This window comes from Peromyscus leucopus, chromosome 6, assembly GCF_004664715.2.
Source record: "Peromyscus leucopus breed LL Stock chromosome 6, UCI_PerLeu_2.1, whole genome shotgun sequence".
Lineage (NCBI taxonomy): Eukaryota > Metazoa > Chordata > Mammalia > Rodentia > Cricetidae > Peromyscus > Peromyscus leucopus.
Window position 1 is genome coordinate 81,402,076 of NC_051068.1, and position 21,958 is coordinate 81,424,033.

Consider the following 21,958-nt stretch of genomic DNA (forward strand, 5'->3'; position numbering starts at 1 on the left):
CGGGAGGGTCTAGGGAAAGGGGGTGCAAATTGGAGGAGACCCAGTGACAAAGAACCGCAAGGAGCACGGCCCGGGAAGCGGGAGGCGCGGCGCGCGCGCGGTGGGCGGGAAACCTGGGGGCGGCGGCGGCGGCGGCGGCGAAGCGGGCGCGCGCCCCGCGGGAGGGGTGCGGAGGAGGGAGGAGGCGTCTGGACCGTGCAGCCAGCCCGCACACCGCGCCAGCCCCAGACAGAGCCTCGCTGCAGCCGCAGCAACAGGCGGCGGGCCGGGCTCGCGGGGCGGAGGCGGCGGTGGGGCGGGGAGCTCGAGGAGGAGCGACTTGGGCCGGCCGCCGCCTGCAAGGAAGAAGAGCCCCGCCGCCTCCCGCGCTCGGCCGCCGCAGCCCTCCACCCGCCACCGCGCCCACCCTGCGCAGGACCCCGGGAGCGGCGGCGCGCGCACCCTGCAGAGCCCCGGCCGCACCGAGCTGCCGCCAGACATGACCGTGGTGCCCGGGGACCACCTGCTGGAGCCAGAGGCGGCGGGTGGCGGTGGGGACCCGCCTCAGGGTGGCTGTGGCGGCGGCGGCGGTGGCGGCGGCTGCGACCGCTACGAGCCGCTGCCGCCCGCGCTGCCCGCCGCGGGCGAGCAGGACTGCTGCGGGGAGCGCGTGGTCATCAACATCTCGGGGCTGCGCTTCGAGACGCAGCTCAAGACCCTCTGCCAGTTCCCCGAGACGCTGCTGGGCGACCCCAAGCGGCGCATGCGGTACTTCGACCCGCTTCGCAATGAGTACTTCTTCGACCGCAACCGACCCAGCTTCGACGCCATCCTCTACTACTACCAGTCCGGGGGCCGCATCCGCCGGCCGGTCAACGTGCCCATCGACATCTTCTCCGAGGAGATCCGCTTCTACCAGCTGGGCGAAGAGGCCATGGAGAAGTTCCGTGAGGATGAGGGCTTCCTGCGGGAGGAGGAGCGGCCCCTGCCCCGCCGAGACTTCCAGCGCCAGGTGTGGCTGCTCTTCGAATACCCCGAGAGCTCGGGGCCGGCCCGGGGCATTGCCATCGTGTCGGTGCTGGTCATCCTCATCTCCATTGTCATCTTCTGCCTGGAGACCTTGCCCGAGTTCCGCGACGAGAAAGACTACCCCGCCTCCCAGTCCCAGGACGTGTTCGAGGCCACCAACAACAGCACGTCGGGGGTAGCCTCTGGGGCCTCCAGCTTCTCAGACCCCTTCTTTGTGGTGGAAACCCTGTGCATCATCTGGTTCTCCTTTGAGCTGCTGGTGCGGTTCTTCGCTTGCCCCAGTAAAGCCACCTTCTCCAGAAATATCATGAACCTCATAGACATTGTGGCCATCATCCCTTATTTCATCACTCTGGGCACTGAGCTGGCTGAGCGACAGGGTAATGGGCAGCAAGCCATGTCTCTGGCCATCCTGAGGGTCATCCGCCTAGTAAGGGTCTTCCGCATCTTCAAGCTCTCCCGCCACTCTAAGGGGCTGCAGATCCTGGGGCAGACACTGAAGGCTTCCATGCGAGAGCTGGGGCTGCTCATCTTCTTCCTCTTCATAGGGGTCATCCTCTTCTCCAGTGCCGTCTACTTTGCTGAGGCAGACGACCCTTCTTCGGGTTTTAACAGTATCCCGGATGCCTTCTGGTGGGCAGTGGTAACCATGACAACTGTCGGTTACGGTGATATGCACCCAGTGACCATAGGAGGCAAGATTGTGGGCTCTCTTTGTGCCATCGCAGGTGTCTTGACCATTGCACTGCCAGTCCCTGTAATTGTTTCCAACTTCAATTACTTCTACCACCGGGAGACAGAAGGGGAAGAGCAAGCCCAGTACATGCACGTGGGAAGTTGCCAGCACCTCTCCTCTTCAGCTGAGGAGCTCCGAAAAGCCCGGAGTAACTCCACCCTGAGTAAGTCGGAGTATATGGTGATCGAAGAGGGGGGTATGAACCACAGCGCTTTCCCCCAGACACCTTTCAAAACGGGAAACTCCACTGCCACGTGCACCACGAACAATAATCCCAACTCCTGTGTCAACATTAAAAAGATATTCACTGATGTCTAATATATGATACCGATGACATACTGTGCCCAGTATTGTGTGGAACGTGCTCCCTTGGTCTGTGTATACCCTTGATTTATACATCTCCAGACCATTCATCAAGGAAAGGACGTGAAGTGGCAAAGCACACTTCATTCTCCCTCTCCCTACTGCTTCATACTGAAACAGGTGTCTGTTCTGCAAGTGGGCTGCATTCTCTCAGCTCTTTTTTTCCCTCTCCCTCTCTCCCTGTCTTTTAATTTTGTGACCAACAAACTTACATTAAAGCTTGACTTCTAGTGCACGCCCTATGAAAAGCTACATCCTGGGAGGAAATGAAACTCAAGATTCAGAGTAACTGTTTAACCTCAAAATCAAAAGATAGTTGTTTCTTTACTGAGTAAAGGAGGCAGAACTTAAATGATGCTCCTGTTTGGTGGACCTTTCATTCTGTTTGTGGATTTAATTACTATTTAATTACTTGACCTCTAGATATGTGGACAGAAAGTCTAACTACAGCCATGACTTATAAACCCACCATAAATTTATTTTGTTTTTGACTGGTCTTTCAGTTTGAATCTCTCCTCTAAGAATTGGAGGTTCGCAATAACTTTGAACCAAAAGGGAGATGGCCCAAATGTCCTGATACGAGTGTTAACTCTTGGGAGTTTGCAAAGCATTTTGAAAGGATGAGACCCGGATTCTAGTGAAGTTGTGAGTGCGTGCCCCAGCCGACATCTGCAACAGCCTAGAAACTCGTTTACAGTGCTGCCAAGAGAAACCACAAAAATTCCTAATGTATGTGAGAGATAAGATGCTTCGGTGTCACAAGAAGATTAAAGTGGCAGACACCCCTTCCAGCGGAAGTTACTAATTCGGACCTGACTGATGCAGTTCCCATAGCAACCCATGTTTCCTGGGAAACCCGAAAAAGGTTGTCATGGCATCTTTTGCTCTTTAGCCCCACCCCCCTCAGGCCTTGCTGTTTCCACAGTAACCTTTCCAGATGGTTCCTACTTATATGATTTCATAAGAAAAAAAAAAACACTATTTGAATAAACCGCACAAATCAAGATGATAAAGAGGTGAAATGGATCTCAAAATGTTTTTTTATATTTTATATAAGTCATTGATGTTATCCCATAATGACTGAATCAAAAAAGGAAAATATCATATTTGGAATGTTATGTGTAAGCCACAACAAGGCAGGATCTGAATTAAATGTCAGTTATTTGCTAACAATTTTTAAAGATGCTTCTTACAGAGAAATGGCAAGCCAACAGATGAAATGAAAACAGCAATATAAACATGTTCTGTACATAAGCAAGTGAAAGTCGGTGTACCCAAAGTCTTACTGCAAGATACCTTCAGATTTCCTCGTTAAAAAAGAAACACATCCAGACCCCACAACAGGACTGTCACCACCACAGCACTTGAAAAGCAAAATTAACCTCAAATATATGAGGAATGCAGATTTCATTGAGCGGATTATAGTCAATTAAAAGGAGGATCAGGAAATAGCCAGACCTTGAGAGAACACCTGCAAATTTCAGCCACATGCTGAGGGGTGCCAGCAAACAGACAGAATCAGGTGAGCAGTGTGCTGTGTCTCTTAAGAGTGGTCCTTTTTGCAGGGAGCCAGGGAAATTTCATTCATAACTGGGTTTATATTTGCAAAATAGACAGTTTTATATTGCATGCCAAATGGCCTTTGAAAAGATCATTATGAATTTTTTTTCCATTTTCCCCCGGTTTCTGGTTATCTTTTGGTTTCCATTGTTCATTGCAAAAGCATACAGAAAATTCTCCTCTGAACAGCTTTCCCCCAGGCTGTCCTGAAAATTATTCTATTACTTTAACCAACCCATTTGGCTTCTTAACAATTGGTTTCCCCTTTAAAATGAATAAAAGGCAGACCCTACTGCTGGGTTAGTAGTCCAGTTTTAATTTACACAAGTAACTTAGTGTCAGCAGGATAGTTCTTGAAGCAAATACTTAAAATTGAAATAGGATTGGCATTTTACTTCAACATAGTCATTTTGCTTTATGTGTGTTGTATGAATTATATACAGCTGCTTTGGGGTTTAGTGGCACAAAAGTAAGTAGTCTGTCCCTCAGAGTACATGACAGTCACCTCATGTTTAAAGCTCATAAAATCATTTCAGGTAATCTCTCATAAGCCTACCTAACGTGTGTGTGCATTTGAGAGAGTGGGAGATATTAATGGAGACTATAACAGGAAATATAAGGGAAATGTACAAAAAAAGACAGACAGAGGCAATAATTCTTTATCTACCTGGTTGTTTGTTCTTTGTGTCTGAACAGGATTTCTACCTACTTTCCTTTGCCTGTATGATTTTCTTTGGGCATTGATCCACATTGTGTTCTAATAGTTGATATTCTTGGTAGAGAGACATTCCTTTCATGACACATCTTGACACAGACACATTAGAGCAATCACATAAAAGACTAACATAAAGGTAACACTTTTATTATTCATTTGAAATGTAGGCACCTTGATTAATTCCATAAACAAATTACATTAGCCCATATTTTTTGTGCTTCTTAAATAAGAGGAGTTTGAAGGAGACCTTTTGTTTTTGTTAACCAGAGAACTAGTACAGGTTTTGAGTCATAGCTTTCAGGTGATGTAATTGCTTCCTGTCGCCATATTGGAAACTCCTTAAAGGTTATAGGTTCTGTGTTTTGATTTGGGGATGCTTGATGTTTGGGGTACTGGTGCCTAGCCCGGGAAGTAGGGCCTGGTGTTTGTGAGGTGAACGCTCTCCTCTGACATGAGTAACCCCTGGCTCTTACTGAAGGGGCTGAAAGAAGCTGTGCTGCAGTCATACAGCAGGGTTTGTCTCCTGTTTCTACTGCATGACCTTGAGAACATTACATAACTTCTCTGTTCCTTAGTTTCTTTTCTGTAATATCAAAGTAATCAATAGTACTTCATACGTTGGTCATACTAAATAATTTCATGACATACATCAAATCAAGAGATTGCATTATTTTGTGATCACTACTTATGAACATTATATAATCAATACAAATTTTTGTGAATGATAAATCAGTAATTTCCTTTTTGTAGTAACACAATTAACCTTTTTTTAAGGATCAACAATGCCCTGGACACTTGTCAGTTCTGTAAGGCAAGTGCCATTAACTTCATTTTAAGGGGGGTGAAAGCTAGATGATGGATGCTAAAGTGATTCCCTATGACTTCGAGCTAGTGAAACACCCAGCCACAGTTAAAAGCCAGGTCATTATGACTCTAAAACAAATGCTAGTTTTATTGGGAGTCTTGAAAAATAAAATAAATCTCTTGGGCTTTTAAATTTGACTTCAGTCCATGTTACTAATTAATGTGTAGAAACCTATTGTCTTCAGCACACTGAAAATTAACCCTTTCTTAATAAGATGTGTGTAACCAGGAGAATCAAACCTAAGTTATTTAAGTCAGACAGAGATTGACTTTCCTTCTAATATAATTGATGTATCTGGATTTAACCTTAGAAGCTATTATCAGTAATGTTAGGGATACCCACCAGGACAAGGATGTTTCTCAATTTTTTTATTTATTTCCTAGTCACATGTGTTTTAGTTGGCAATATGATATAAATTACTATGCTTTTTGTTCTCTGTACTTTGGTTAGGTTTCTGAGGAACCATGCCAGAAATTAATGTAAACATTTTGACTCTTGCAAGAAACTACAAATTGCTCACAACAGGACAGAAAGCAGGAGGTTCCCAGGTCACAGAAACTTCTGACATTGGTGGCTCAGCTAGCCACTCCCTGAGTCATTAAGAGACTGCTCAAAAAACATTAGGACACAATTTTGTCATGTATACTAGATGTAGCCCCTTCACCAAGGTTCTAAATCTTTTATATTGTGAAAATAGATAGGGATTTGAGTTTTAGAGTGTGTACTAATGAATGTACATCTGCCTATGCCAATTAGCTTTGCCAGTTACAGGCTTCACTGTTGAACTTAGCTGAACATCTTAAGTGCTGAAAAGAGATTCTTGTGAGTTATGTGGCTGGGTCAGTCCAACTCAACACTACCTTGGGAGGATGTCTGTGCCCCACAGCCAGTGATCCAGAGCAAACCATAGAAGCTGACATTTGTTGTTTCTTTTTCCTTGTGTGGTGTTTTAAACTCATTTACCCAAATTCAAACATCCGCTAACTGTGGCGACAAAACAGGACACCGACGTGTAAAAGAAAGTGTCATTTCTAAGCTTCTAAACAGAATTTCAGGATTGATCAACTTTTGCATGCACAGTAAAGGAAATTTAAAGTCATGATTTACATAAAGCTTATTTACATGTTTGTCATATAGCACACCCAAGCAACAGCTTTGTACACAGCATATAACTACAGTATATATGACACACATCAATAGGTCACTCCTTTGAGAACTATATTTTCTACACGTTGAAGTTTTCAACATTGTCTACAGCAGTTTCAAGCCCTTTCCACCTCTCGGCTGTTATCAGAAGTAATAACACCTCCCACTAAAAAATTCAAAAAAGCATGTGCCCCCCAATCTGAAGACTTACAGAAACACTGTGAGATAGAGGTGAGAAGTTCTAGACCTGGAAAAAGCTATTTAGGTAGGTATGGCATCTTAGAGTGGGATTTTTTTTTCCTTTCTGTTTTATAATGGGCCCTTTCAACTAAGGAATATAGAATTACTGGTTTGTAGGATTTCCTATTTTGTGCTGTGGCATGCGTGTGTGTGTGTGTGTGTGTGTGTGTGTGTGTGTGTGTGTGTGTGTGTGTATGATAGAACTTCTGTAAGGATATTTATCTTTGAGGAAAGGTAAATCAGGAGAAATTTAAAAAAAAAAAAAAAGAATGGAAAGCTATACAAAGTTCAAACCTTAGTTACAAATTTTAACTTCCTGCCAGAAAATGGTCAGTGTTGTGTAGCATTTGGTAATAGTATTCATCATATACTCATTCTCAGCTTGCAAATACAGCCTAATGATTCCAGCTTGTTAGAATGTTTACAGCGGTTTAGCTTGGGTTTTAGTCGTGCTGTGGTCTAATTTTCTCTTCCAAATTGCAAAGAAAATATATTTACAAAAGAGTATTTTCATGTTCTCCCTCCCTTTTCTTCCTTCCTTCCTCCCTTTACCTCTCCATCAGGTGCATTTTCCTTGCACTTCAGAATTTGCACCATCACTATCACATGCTTTAAAAAGGAGACCTAGAAAAGAGGCTTCATTGTTTTCTCGAGTGCCGTACTGTTATCATAACCTATGTGAAGAATAGGAACAATGCCCTGGAAAACAGTTAGGGCTCTGGGCATTAGTAGTTGAATAAGCCCCGAATGGTGTTTCATCATACCTGAAGAATGTTATGAATAATTGTTTATTCAGGGTTTGGGCATTACAGACAGTGAGGTCCCACCTTCATTTGTGGAAGGAAGCATGGAAATAGGGGAAGCATTTTCTCTTCCTGTGAGCTTGTAACTAGAACTGTCACAGTACGTAGTCTCTGGGGAATTCCTGATGAGATCCCCACCAGCTTTTTTTTTTTTTTTTAACTAAGAAAGTTATCATCAAACCCATCTTTTTCTCCTTTTGGTTGGCTGGTTGGTTGGGGTTTTGGGGGCTTTTTGTTTGTTGTATTTTGGTTTTCTTTTTTCTTTTTTTTTTGGTTGGTTGACTGGTTGGTTGGTCTGGGACATGATTAGCCTGGAATTCACTCTGTAGACCAGGTGTACCTTGAACTCATAGTAGTCTTCCCATACAGACCTTACAGTGACCTGCATGGCCCTACGTAATTCCCTAACTCTTCTGGCCTGATTTGCCTTCCTGACACTTGATCCACGGTGCTCCTCTTGCTCTTTTTAAAATGTAGAAGTCATCTCCACCTTGCAGGGTTTGTGCTGGCTGCTCCTTCTGCATCGTATGCGCGAGCACTGAAGCACCATCCATATGACTCAGTCCATTGCCTCCTGGGTGTGTTACCTTCTCATCACAACCTTCCCTAGCCAGTCTGCTTACAGATGTATTCTCCTTTGCAGGAAGTATGATTCTGCTGATTTGAATAGAAATATTTCTCCCACTCATTTTTTTTAATTTTTATTTGTTTATGTATTTTTCTAGGTATGAGTACTCTGTCTGCATGCATGCCAGAGAGAGCTCAGATCCCATTATAGATGGTTGTGAGCTACCATGTGGTTGCTGGGAATTGAACTCAGGACTATTGGAAGAACAACCAGTGCTCTTAACCACTGAGCCCTCTCTCCAGCCCAAGAAATATTTCTGTATATTCCTTTTTGAATTATCTCCATCCCCAGGCAAATCAGACAGGTGGATGAACTGGATATTTCTTCTGCACATCCAGGTGGCATAGTTTTCTTACTAAATGTGTCAACAAATTAAAATCAACATATATGTTTGAGTTTACATATGTAAACCAACAGAAGTTAGAAACTCCTTTCAACAGCTTATCTAATAGGCCTGTCTGTACAGGACCCAACACTCTATCTGTAAATATATTGTTAGGTCTTCTTAAAGAAATGACATAGAACAAAAAGTAGAAATGAGTATTTTAATTTCTTATTTTTTTATGCTTTTAATTTTTTCAATTGTGTTTGTATTTTGTGGGTGGGTGGGTGGGTATGCCCCACAGCCCCACAATATAAGTGTGGAGGTGAGAAAACAGCTAACTTTCAGGAGTTAGTTCTCTCTTTCCACAATGTGGGTTGCAAGAATCAAACTCAGGTCATCAGGCTTGGTGGCAAGTGCCTTTACCCACTGAGCCTTCTTGCTAGTACCCATATGTCAGATTTCTAAATGGCCACATTTGCAGGGTCCATCTACCCAGAAAACTAAAGACACATATTTTCTCCAAATAAAAACTGCAGTTTAATTGCTTTATTTCTAGAGTCTATATAGACATTTTAGCTGCAAGAGTTTTTACTGATTTAAGAAGAGCAGTTTATTATGCTGTGTCAAATTTGGATATTTTACTTACATACTAAGATCTGTGAATTTTAGATATTTATTAATAGTAGACTTAAATATTCTTCGTGTTACTAAAAGTAGTATTGATTAAGTTTCACAAGCTCATTTTCCAATGAATTTCCTGTTTTGTGGCAATGCTCATATCTTTCATGTTACTAACTTTATGTACTGTTGTGTTTAAACCTTTTGTTGCTTGCCAGGAGTTCATAACTTCCAAGACTTCAATCAGAAAACTGTACATAATAGAGAAGAAATTTTTCTAGTCTTTGGGAACATTCATTACCATTTAGCTGCTAGAACTGTAGAACTTACTGGTAATGTGGCCAATTTTAAGACTTTTAATAGATGTCAAAAATATAGATACATCATAAGAACAAAGTTCCCATAAATCTACATTTTTTTAGAATGACTTCAGGCCTTTCATCAAATACATGTTGTTCAGTGGACTGAGTCTATATTTCTTTCATTTTGGACTTGATAGAATTATGAGTTGCTTCTTTGCAAATGAATAATTATTAAACTTTGACCACTCTTGTCCCCCTGTTGAGCAGGTGTCTTTAATTATAGGTCATCATTTTCCACAGTACCTCCTGTCTCTTTTATAGAATTGGTTTTGATACGTAATGTCTATTCATTTCTCTTCAACCCACTTCTTATCCACTAAACACAAGCATCCTTATTACAATCCAGATATCACCTTTATTTTTTGTTCCTATAGAATTACAACTTTATGCACATTTATAACCTCTTAAGATGCTGTATGATACGTGTGTGTGTGTGCACATGTATGCATGCATGTTGCTGGATATGTGTTTGTGTGGGTGCATGTGTATGTATGCAGGTGTATGTGCACATGTATACAGAGAGCAGAGGCCAACCTTGGGTGTCATTCCTCAGGAGCTATCCTCCTGGTATTTTAGATAGGATCTCTCATTTGCCTGGGGCTTACCAAGCAGGCTAGACTGGCTGGCCAGTCAGCCCCAGGGTCTCCACCTGTCTCCACCTCCCCCAGGATGGGTTTACAAGCACATACCACTGTGCCCTGCCTTTTCACGTGGGTTCTGGTGATCAAACTCGGGTCCCTGTGCTTGTGCAGCGAGTTCTTTACCAACTGAGCCATCCCCCAGCCCCAGTGCTACATTATTATTATTATCAGTAATTTCAAAGGCCTTCACAGGAAGTAATGGACACGAATGAGATTTAAAACAGGAAGCCCAGTCACTTTTACTGAGTTGTAACAGTAGCAAAACAAGTGAAACCTGGCAGAACCATTTCAAGACAAATAGGCTGTAGGCTCAACGAGCAAAGAATGAGGGCTTAGGTTCTAAAATGGAGACCAGATCATTTATGTTATTAGTGGCAATTAATAATTAAATCACGGGAGTTTTCATATTTTCATAATAAAAATTAAGTATATTTTGAATATACTCTTAATATTTCTACTCAAGAAAAATAGTATAAAGAAAGTATTAACCATATGACCAAGTGTAATCGATACCACCAAAAAAAGTGTTTCTGCAGGTGATTGCCCAGCTCACAGTAGGCCTATGGTATGTAGCTTGATGAGTGAACAATTCTCCCATCAAAAGCACAGTAAAATTCCAGATCCTCGTCTTTGGGTATTTTACCCAAGGTTCAGGGACATCTGCTAAAGCCAGAAGTGTGTGTGAGGAGCCATCTTCTCCATGAGTCTGATAGATAATGTTCCCACATTCAACCTAGATTTAGCAGTCTCTGTGTCCTTTATATTACAGATTAAGCAAATGTTTTGACTACCTAACGCTGATTTTCAAGTATCCTCTTTGTATTTACTCAACATAGCTATAATGAGGACCCACAGTGTGTCAGACACTGTTCAAAGCAGTAGGGACTTACCTTTGTAATATGTAAACTGTCTGCTGTGTACCACAGTCCATCTAGATTCTGGGTAAAACTGAAAAACATACTGTCATTATCCTTTTATAGTTTTACAAATTACTGTGTATTTCTAAGAGTTTTTCTAGTAGGAGGAAAGGGAGGTCACCAAACATGTAGCCTTTATTTCTTGGTTCTCCACAACCCCTGATAGAGAAGGTTTTGTTGTCTTAATTCTTTAAAGTGATAGATAACTGCACATAGTCATATTTTAAGGATTATTAGGTTTGTAATGAAAAGGGTCTAGGCCCTAGCACTCACACAACTTTCTCCCCACTCCCCTTCCTTTCTCTGTTTCTTCTTCTCCCTCCCCCAGATCCTCACCCCCACTCCTCTCCATGTAGCACCTCTCTAAGGACAGAAAGCTTGTTCACTTCAGAGAGTTCTCATTTTTAGCTTACCACAAGAGGAGATAGAACCAGAAATCTTTGGAAATCATTGAGAAGATAATACACCTTTATAAAAATCACTGTAAACCTGTCATATGGCCTTGAGGATAAGGATAAATTCTCTTTTCCAAAAGCATACTATCCTACTGGTTTGGACTAATGGCACAGTATTAGTTGAAAAATTATAACCAAAGTAATCTTAAACTTCCTAATTTACAAGTTGATGTCATTCAAAATATGGTCTACAACATTTCAAAAAAATGAAATTTTTTGAACTTTACAGGTAACAGTAAGAAAACCTAAAATTAAAAAATTAGTGAATAGGACGTTTCTATTAGCATGAATTCTATAATTTCAAATGTTAAATACACTGTAAATTATTGAGTCTTCTCTATCCAACAGGTCCCTCAAGAGCCCCACATAAGGAACTGCAGAGTGACCCTGACCAAAAGGATGCTCAGCTTTAAACTGCTTGGATGAGAGTGCAGTGACAGTTACATATTTTCATTTCAGTTAGTATTCAGATACATCTCTAACAAATGCTCCATGTGAAGAAAGAACTCAAAGCTGGGGGGTACTCTTCATATTATAAATGGTATGAATGATATCGAGCAGGAGAGAAAGAGGACATTAAAAAATTTTAAATTAAAGAAATAAAATGTTAAGGTATCATTTCAAACTGTTGACATTCTGGTGGAGTCAAATCATCCAAAAACTACAATCAGTGTCACAGATAAAGATAACCTTGTATGTGTTTCTAACAAGCCAACTATTGTTGTTGGTTGGTTGGTTGTTGTTGTTTTTTTTTTTTTCATTTAAGTATTGGACTGTATTTAATTGTGAACATGTTCCTATAGTCTATGTTCTGGGTTAGGTTTAACTTTATCTGTGAGTGTGTGATTATACCAAAGGCTTCCATTGGTAGACTAGCCCATTCACACAAATAAGTGAAAGTAACACTGTGCCCAGATGAATGGTATTAAAGACAGACTTGCCTAAAAGAAATGTGCCTTGCTTGATTAAACAGTCTTTTATTTTTTAATTCAAAATGATAGATTAACAAATTAGATTTTAGGTAGGTTTTAGTTGACCTTAATTTTACAAAAATGTATTAGTACTTACTCTATGTTTAATTTGTCTGTGTTGACTAAAATTACAATATTTAGTTATACTTAGACAATTCATATATATCAAGTTCTATTTTATTTTCATGGGATGTTTGGTACAGTGAGATAAAGTACATTCTTAGAGATATATGTAATATCTCATCTGATGTTTATAACTTTTCCTTCAAAATTATATGTGTAAAATATTCTTTGCCTCATTTTCTATTTTTATATTCTTTTAGAAATGGAACTCTTTTTCAATTAAGAAAGGGCAAATTTTTAGTTGGAAAAGAGACTTGGGAGGTCCTAAAGATGGCGTCCCATTTGGGAACATTTAACTTCTGTGCCATTATTGTATTTACTGTGACATCTCAGCAGAATGGTAGCTATTTGTATATTATTTCATAAGCCTTATGGAAAGTCAAACTGTGAACATTTAGTATGTACACTACTTTATTCATTTCCATAGTTTACTGTCAAGATACTCCTGAACAAGTGGATAAAAATAATGAGTACTTTTAGAAGTTTAATTACTATGGAAAATATATCAATTTCAAAGCCAGGAATATAAATTTTATGATGACCTAAAAAATTCAAGTGATGAATTTCATTCATCTATAAGAATCTTAACTAAGCAGCCATTTACCAAGTAGCCTCCAAATAGGTAGAAATACAATCCAGGTAACTTTCTTTGAGGCAACGTCTAAAATGAATTTTTAATAATCTCCTGGCAATTTCTTCATGGTCAGAACATGGAGACCATACCAATGTCATTTTAGTGATGATAAAGGGATGACAACTATCTTTGATTTGAGTGATGTGAGTCTCCAATAGAGATAGTTGTGACTAAAGTGAAAATATAGCCACCGCCACCTTGTTTTTGTTAGTGTTCACTCATGTGGTAGAGATACTGGCACAGGGACTAGTCAGCCCTTTGCAATTATCTGACTCCTCATAGCTGAGGGTCTCAGCCCCGTTAGCAGCAAAGCAATGCTTGTGGATGGAATCAAAACAGGGGTTCTTAAACGTTCAGATGCTTTTGTAAGGATCAGTAGGTGATGCAAAATTATGCAAGAACTACTTTCATACAATGACCCAACTTTAAGCAATGTAATATATGTAATAGTATATCTGTTTCATGATTATAGGCTACAGTTCAAATAAAGACAAAACCTGGACTTTTACCCCCCACACCACACACACACACACACACACACACACACACACACACACACACACACACACCAAAGAAAAGCACAGAACAGTATCAGATATATAACATACCAAAACATTCATATGATGAGTGATAAAAATAGCATGAGCTTAGATAACAGGATACTGGCATTCTTACCCACTGCCTACCTCTGGGACCCCAGGAAGTCATTACCTTTGCTAGGCTTTGGTTTCTTGAATTGCAGAGTGGGCATGCCAGGTTCAACAAACTCAAAAGCCCTTTCCAGCTACCAAATCCTGTTATACACATTTCTTTAAAAATTCTTTGAAGAATACTTACATACTAAGATTTTTATGCATTTCTAAAGAATAAATTGAAATGAGATTTAAGCCTTGAAAGTGCCATGAATATATCTCCTTCTTTAAATTGTGAGAAGAGGAAATGGGATTCCTTCTTCTTTAAGATCTTTCACTCATCTATAATAGGATCATGAAAAATGGGGTGGGGGGCATCCCAAAGGGAAGCAGATTAATGAAATAGCTAACAAGATGGGGCAGGTGTTGGTAACATTAATTGGATGTTAAGGTGATTTGCAAAGTGTGCATGAAATGCTGAAATGGTCCCAGGAACTCTATTGCACATTATGAGACTAAAGGTAGGAAAAGGGGTGGGAAAAGACTGGAGAACAGAAGTGTTTGCCTTATTATCTCTTTAATCTTTTTACACATGGGGATCTGCAATGCAATGCTTGGATCTGCCAATCACCCATTTGCCCCAGGAAAGTCCCTTTATCTTCTCAATACTCCAATGTCTTAATCTGTAAAGTGAAGAGTTTAAATTTGAATTTAGTGATCTGCATATTTCTTTTCATCTTTTAACATTGCGTAGCATTTTAGATTCTTAACATATATGCATTGATCTTCCATCAGTCACTACGATGCCACATAGTTCTCAAGTAACTGAATAGATTATGAACTCAAACATTTATATTCCTAATATTACTACTTGACCTTGACAAGACTTAAAAAACTTAAACCTCATTCTCCTTCATATATGGCTGAATTATTAAAATTTGTCATTTCATCTTTTAATGTTGAGTTAATTACCTAAACAAATGTCTTCTCAAGCTACTCTCAATAACTTGTTGTAATTTAGTAATCAGATATATTGGCATACCAATGAACTATAGCTGACTGTAAGATACAATTTTGTCACATTTAAAAGTTAATGCCCTTTTGGTCCCAGAAGCTATAACTATAATATAAAAGAATATTAATAAAATGTCGTGAATTTTTTAATACAAAGGAGGCCCGATGGAGCCATACTGTAATTAGTTTTGCTCAGGAGTGAGAAAAACATTCAGGGATAACCCAAACACTTCTGTTTGGCATTAGTGGACAACTGGGGAAAGAAGGGTTATATCTTTTGCACAACAGAGATAACAAGTGACGATACCCATTAAAAATGGGAGTATTTTCTGGTGGCTGGCTTTAGTATAGGAAGAGATATGTTAAAAGAATGCTGGAATCCAGACACTAGAAAGTTATTTAAAGTGGTAGGGGTCCATTGAATAACAGAAATATTTTGTCATACTGAGATTATTTGTCCATAAAGTTAGTCTTAGATCCCTTCCATTCAGAAAAGGGGGCAGCTTTCAAAAGCCTCTGTTGTAATAGGAAATGTATATTTTGACCAGTGAAGCAATTAGCTAAAGCATTTAATCTGGTCATTTTAGTTTTGTGAATCTCAATTTTCATCGTAGGTGTAACTTAGTCTCTTACACATGTGATTGTGTCCGTGATCGTGAGGAATGACTTCATCAGTTTCGTTTTTCTTTGAAGTTGATAAAATGTGCTAAGTGGTGATTCCAGCATACTATGTTAATACTGTACCCTACAATCATTTGTGAACTGGCCACGCTAAACAAACCATAGTGTTTCTTTTCTGGTAAATTGTTTCTATGGTGTGATTGTTTCATGCTGGGGTTGGGGGTGGGGGAATTTAAGTATTTAGTTTACTTAAAATGTATAAGTGTTTTTCTTAAATGCCATAAATTTGTGTGACAATAAACCAAATAGGAATATCCTCTTTTTCAACTGTGATAGAACTGTATAGACTATTTTGGGGACTACCCCATAAATGCTGTCATGTGTTTTTAAAAAGCTTATATATTATATATGTATCATACAATATATACCACACACAAAGGAAAGCAAACAGTGTATGTAGTGTTTCTTGGAGTCTACATGTGTTTATTTTCATAGAATACTTATGCATTGCAAAGACCATCAACATGTTCTATTTAATTTCTAAAACACTGTCCACACGGACATAATAGCATCTGAAGTTTAGAGACAGAACAGCCAAGGTTTTAAAGAGTCAAGTGACTTATCACAGATCATGTGCCCATAAGTGGCTCTAAATGTCATTCTCTTTACACTTTTCACCCTGGCATATTGTGTGTTCTTTATCACTGCCATTATATTTCAAAATGAAACTTCAAAACATGTTGAAATTTTAAGGTTTTAGTGAAAAGGAGTCATTGGGATTGTTTTAGACCTTCTTAGATAACTTCCAAACTGTATCTACCTACATGAAATACCCAAAGATTTCCCCACTAAGACATGTTAAGTCCTCACACCCAAAGCATACATCCTCATACATGTTTAATGTCATCACGCAAAACTAAACAATGTCCTTCATCTTTTTCACTTGCTTTTTAAAAAGTCCATCATAGAGGCTGGGCGGTGGTGGCACATGCCTTTAATCCCAGCATTCAGGAGGCAGAGCCAGGTGGTTCTCTGTGAGTTTGAAGCCACCTTGGTCTACAGAGCAAGATCCAGGACAGGCACCAAAACTACACAGAGAAACCATATCTTGAAAAACCAAAAAAAAAGTCCATCGTGACAACTAATTCCTGAACAGTTTTTTTAAAGCAACTAGAGAAATTGCAGCAATTCTGATTCAAAGGGGGAAAAAACTTGGCTCCCATAGCAATCATTTTTTTAGTCTTTTGTTTTTGTATGAGTGGAGAAGACAGAGAAAGGATTTGGGGAGGGAGTGTATATTTTAAAGAAATGCTATCATTTCCAGTAACTATATGGAAATACTGGATTATTAAATCATAGGTAGCAGCAGTTTGTTAACATTAGCCATAGTCTAAATACTGGTAAGCTTTTCACTCATTTATTGATGTACTTGAGGATTTTCCCAAGTTACATTACAACCCAATGACTTCTCAGTTTGAATACAAAGAACAGTCATGTTTTCATCCATGACAGATACTACATTTTTTTTCTCAAATATCACTAGTACTGCTTTCTCTTGTAAATCAATAGTCTGTGATATGTTCTGTACTTCTCTGTGCAATGCAGTGTTAACTGTGAATATTTAAATGAAAGGTGTTTATTATACTGGCATTTAATATTTCCTACCATTGACTTCAGTTTTCCCCATTAAATAGATAAGTCAATCAAGTATTATTTTGTATGAAATGAAGTAATAGTTATTCATAATAACAATGGTATTCTAACTACAATGTCAAACATGCATTTTATATTTTTATATTCATTTTCTTTTGACATTGAGTTAGGTCAATTTACCATGTAGTAATGTAAAGGTAAATTCATACACCATGTTCTCTGCTTAATTTGGGTCCTTTTGTTAAGTAACTACCTATGAGTTTTGATTGTGTGATATTTTCTTGTGATGACTGTTTTTTAATTTGTCATTGCACTTGAAGTGTTTATTGCAAATGTTAAAAACAGAATCCAATAAAATACCTGGAAATGTGCTATTGCAGTAATAATTCCAAATGACTATTTGTTTCATTTCTTCATACATCTCCTCTCTCTCTTTCTCCCTTCCCCCTCCTTTCCTCTTTCCCTCCTTTTATTCCTTTATTTTGTTTTTGCAAAAGAAGAAACATCAAAAGCGAAGCTCTTGTCAACTGCGCCAAGACATTAGCTGCCTTTGGATTATTTTTCACTTGTCCTCCCTCTTCTAACATTCCCTAGATGTCATTCTATTGCCCATCTTACAGTTCTAGAATCCCAATAAAGTGTCAAAAAAGAAAACTAAATAATAATGCTGAGCCTTTATACCTTATTCCAGTCATAGAGTAAATCATGACATTACTTCACTTAAAAATAGTGAGCGCATTCATCTATATACTGCCCTGTTCAAAACACTGTGGGGGTATTATGGTCAGTGTGTAGTATAATCCATCTATTTTTATCAGATGAATTATAGATAGTCAGATATTCCAAAGTTTGTAGAGTATGAGAGTAATTATTTATATCCAGAACAGTGAGATGTTCAGGACATTTTATTTTTACTATGCAGTCTCTCTGTGTCTCCGGTATTGTTTTGTTTTTTAGATTACTGCAGAGTCTAACATCCAGCAAGCACCTAACCGTTGCAATCATTTTGTGCCCAGCAATGTTGATCTTCATTCTTTCTCTAACAGCAGCTCCTCCCATGTGTTTGTGCTTTTGGAATGTCAGCAAAGGCGACATCATCAAAACAGGCACTCTCTTGTTTCCATCTGGAATTTTACTTTATCTAAAACGGGCAAAAACAAGTGGAGATTTAAACAGCCTTATAGGTGTGGTGATTAGCTGTAAAAAAGAAAAGAACATATCTACTTCTAAGCTTTCATTTTCTATAGTAAATAACTTTGTTTTAAGCCTTCTGTACAATTCTAATTGCCAACTCCATGAGCCATCATTTTTTTAATTATATGGAACAAAATTTTTCAAGTTTTTTCCAAGTGATTGTAGGTAGACTCTGAACTAAGATAATCCACATTTTTGGGGTGCCTCAACATTGAAAAGTTAGTATATAAATGATGCTTCACACCTTCTGTGACTTAGGGCCATTAGAACATCATCTCATTTTCTGGGCTTAGTTCTACCAGTCTTGTGCCTTTCTCCCCTTTAAGTTGACTAGTTAGAGGTCTTACTAGTCAAAAGAAGGCTACTTTATTCTGTTTTGAAATTGTTCCTTTTTGTTCCCTCTAGATGATACCTGGCTTGAATCATGGAAGAAGACTGTCATGGAAACCAAGGAGTCAGACTAAAACCAGATGGCAACATTCTGTTAAAATTTAAAGTCAGAGAAGTTTGGGGGAGGGAGGTTTGTTGTTGTTTCCATTTGTTTTAAATGAAGCAAGAGAAAGAAAAAAAGTAAATAATCCAGAGATCTCAAAACCCATAATTGATAGGAAAATGAGCACGTGGCAGAGTCTATACCTGGTCCCACTTGGCATAAGAAATGTTTTCACATGAAGATGAGGACCACATGGGTTCACAGACACTCTCGTAACCTTCAGTGTCAGAAAGTACTTGTGTAATGTAAACCCATGACGCTAACCATGGAAGAGGTAGTTATTTCCACATAAACTGAATATACAAATAATCAGAGACTAGATGGCATCTCTAAGATACTGACTGGAATCTAAAGGTTGGACCACGAAATAATAATTACACTTTTAAGGCTTTTGTTTTAAATATTTCTATAGAGAAGCTTAGGAGCCAGGTAGAAAACGCCTGTGTTAGCTTTTTAATCGTGGCAGTGGAGATGGGAATAATTGGGAGAGAGAAATGGCATTCATAAACATGGAAGCAATTTTTGAGACAGAATTAATTTTGCCTTATAATTTCTGGAGGCAGTTTATAAGATTGTTAGAATGTTGTGTGTCCTACTCTCAAGAAAGTAATGAATTTGTGATTTTAATATGCTTGTCCCTCTGGGCATATTATGCCAGCAAGAATGCTATGCACTGTCAGGCTAAGCCATCAGCATGTGTTGTAGCCAAGAAAGAATCTAGCAAACAGTCCTCCAAAATCACATTGTATGTGTTACATAGTTAGGCTAGGTAAGAGAGTCCTTCTGGGCAAACCTCAGAGTTACTCCACATACACAGAATGGCTGAGTATATATTAATGGGACCTGTGTATATATTAATGTCTATCCTGTGATTTCCAGTAAGTAGACTTTAAGTACACACACACACACACACACACACACACACACATATGCACTCCACAGGCATGTAAGCAATCTGTAAGAAAGACTGTGGAATGGGTAGGGATATACTGTAATTATTTCTGTCTTCATTGCCACAAATCAGTCATCCCACTGTGTCTGGATTCTGTCCCCACCCCTTCACTGAACATTTCCTCCAGACTACTTTGCTAGTCGTACTTCAGCTCTCAACCTCCCCAGATCTCTGTAGAACTGACACTATTGACTGGCACCTCTTTCCTTCTAGATTTTTGACACTTTGTCTCTTCCCATCTCTTCTCGATCACTTTGTTATTTATCTTCCTCTTGTCATCTCTTCAATTCTGCTCCCCAAGGGTTTGATGCTTTCAGAATCTAGATTCTGTCTCTAAAATCTCCCCACCACCTGAGTTTTAACCCCTTCCCATAGCTACTTTCTCTGTCCCGAGTCACACACCATTACTCTTGCTATCTCTTCACACTCCTGGTGTTGGCTGTTTTTGCAGCCAACCTTGAGCCTGCTCACATTCCTTTTGTAGAGAACCTGCCACTCTACAGTCTAAGAGGGACAGCCCTAAAACCCATGTCAGCCCATTTTCTGTCCACAGTGCATCACCTGACCAACATAAATCCTTTCTCCTTAGAACTCAGAACAGAGACTTAGAGATAGATAGAAGCAAGGAATTCCAGAGTCATTGGGAGTTGTGTCACACCACAGTGCCAAGAGAAGAATGCAGGAAGCATCGAGAACAGTGCCGAGGTGAAAAGCCTAGGTGAGAGATGGAAAGTAGCTGCAATCTTCCGGTACAAACCTTCCAGTTAGGGGATACCAAATTCTGCTCATTACCCTTGGGGTCTATGAGATTCATATAAACCTAAGAAGCTGTAATGATACTGACCAGCTCCATGGGGTTTTCTGTCCCTCACTGATAACTTATTTTTTTGTCTATCAGTCTCCTTGGCAGACTCCATCTGGGGTGGTCACTGGGCTATGAAAAGTTCTCAAAATTGGCATGTTCAAGCTAAGCACCACACACTCAACAACCCATCATATGATCTTGGGGAATAGGACCGCTGCTTCATAATACAACTGCTTAGAAAACTGGGATCAATTAAACTCAGGCCTTTCCCTCCTTCATAATTCATTCTGTGACTTTTACCACCACCTCCACCTCTGAATTGCTTCTGCATCTGTGATTTCTTGCCCATGTTGTAGCAATTGCCTAAATTTTCTATACTGTGGACAATGTGAGCTCTCTCAATCACAAATATAATGATCCCTCTAACTAAAATGTTTCAAAAACTCTTTATCATTTTAGAATAAAAGCCAAAGTTTTTCACGTCCAAGACCTATTATGATCCTTTGTGGAGCACTCAAATATGATATGTCACCACATTTACTGTCCTATAGCCCAGAGGTAATGACATCTTTCAATTTCCCCGCCCACACTCTTAGACTCACTGAGGTGACAACTAATGTTTCAAAACTTTCTGATACCTTCCTTAGGAATCGTTAAGTGTCCCTCTGATGTGTCCCCAATAGCCTGTTGTCAAACTTAACACAAAATATAGTCATCTATTCTTTGACTCCTTTGCTCTGGGATGTACTGTATGCTGTGAATATATGTTGCTATGATTGATTGATAAATAAAACACTGATTGGCCAGTAGCCAGGCAGGAAGGATAGTGTAGCGGGACAAGGAGAGAGGAGGATGCTGGGTAGAAGAAGGCTGAGTCAGGAGTGTAAGTCATTTGCAAAGGTGTGGAACTTGTAAGCTGACTCACCTAGTCATCTTTGGGTTCACAATGTCTGATACACAGGGGAAGTTCAATAAACATTTGCTGAATGAATGCTAGGCTGAGAAGATGTGCTTCTGCCATCAATCATTTGTGAAATCATAAGAGGCAAGTCCTCTAATCCTGGCATGGTGGCAAGCTCTGGAGCAGGTAGCTTCAGGTACTATGAGAAAAAGGGAAGAGAAAATAAGAGAAGGGATGAGGCATAATGGGTGAGTAGAAAAGACCAGGGGAGGCAAATGAGAGTAGGGAAGGGATTTTAGCTCTTTGCAGCCAGGGCCAAAACTTGTCTTGTACAGTTACAAAAAACTACTACACACTGATGCTTCCAGCACTAGATCAGTAAGGCAAATGCAGTCTGAAGATACTAAGTAATCGTCTTAGCAGTTAAAAAAGAAACTTTTGTTTTATTAATTTGAAAAATATTTCATATTTACTTACTATACACTTAACTAAAATCATAAAAGCCTGCATTAGATACAAATTGACAATATGTATCAGCAATAAATGTAACAAACATTAAGTATTCTAATGCATAATATTCATG

At 39.6% G+C, this 21,958-nt stretch overlaps 1 protein-coding gene across 1 annotated transcript; it reads left to right on the top strand.

Moving 5' to 3' along the window:
• The first annotated feature begins 206 nt into the window (after positions 1–206).
• On the top strand, positions 207–17,401 carry Kcna3 (potassium voltage-gated channel subfamily A member 3). Its single transcript, XM_028859847.2, has 2 exons — positions 207–3,629; positions 11,731–17,401. Exon 1 carries the CDS (start codon positions 479–481, stop codon positions 2,060–2,062), a length of 1,584 nt encoding a protein of 527 aa, XP_028715680.1. The 5' UTR covers positions 207–478; the 3' UTR covers positions 2,063–3,629; positions 11,731–17,401.
• The last annotated feature ends 4,557 nt before the right edge of the window (positions 17,402–21,958 follow it).

Coding starts and splice junctions, on each gene's coding strand:
- Kcna3 (XM_028859847.2), top strand. CDS start 479: ATGACCGTGGTGCCCGGGGACCACCTGCTGGAGCCAGAGGCGGCGGGT.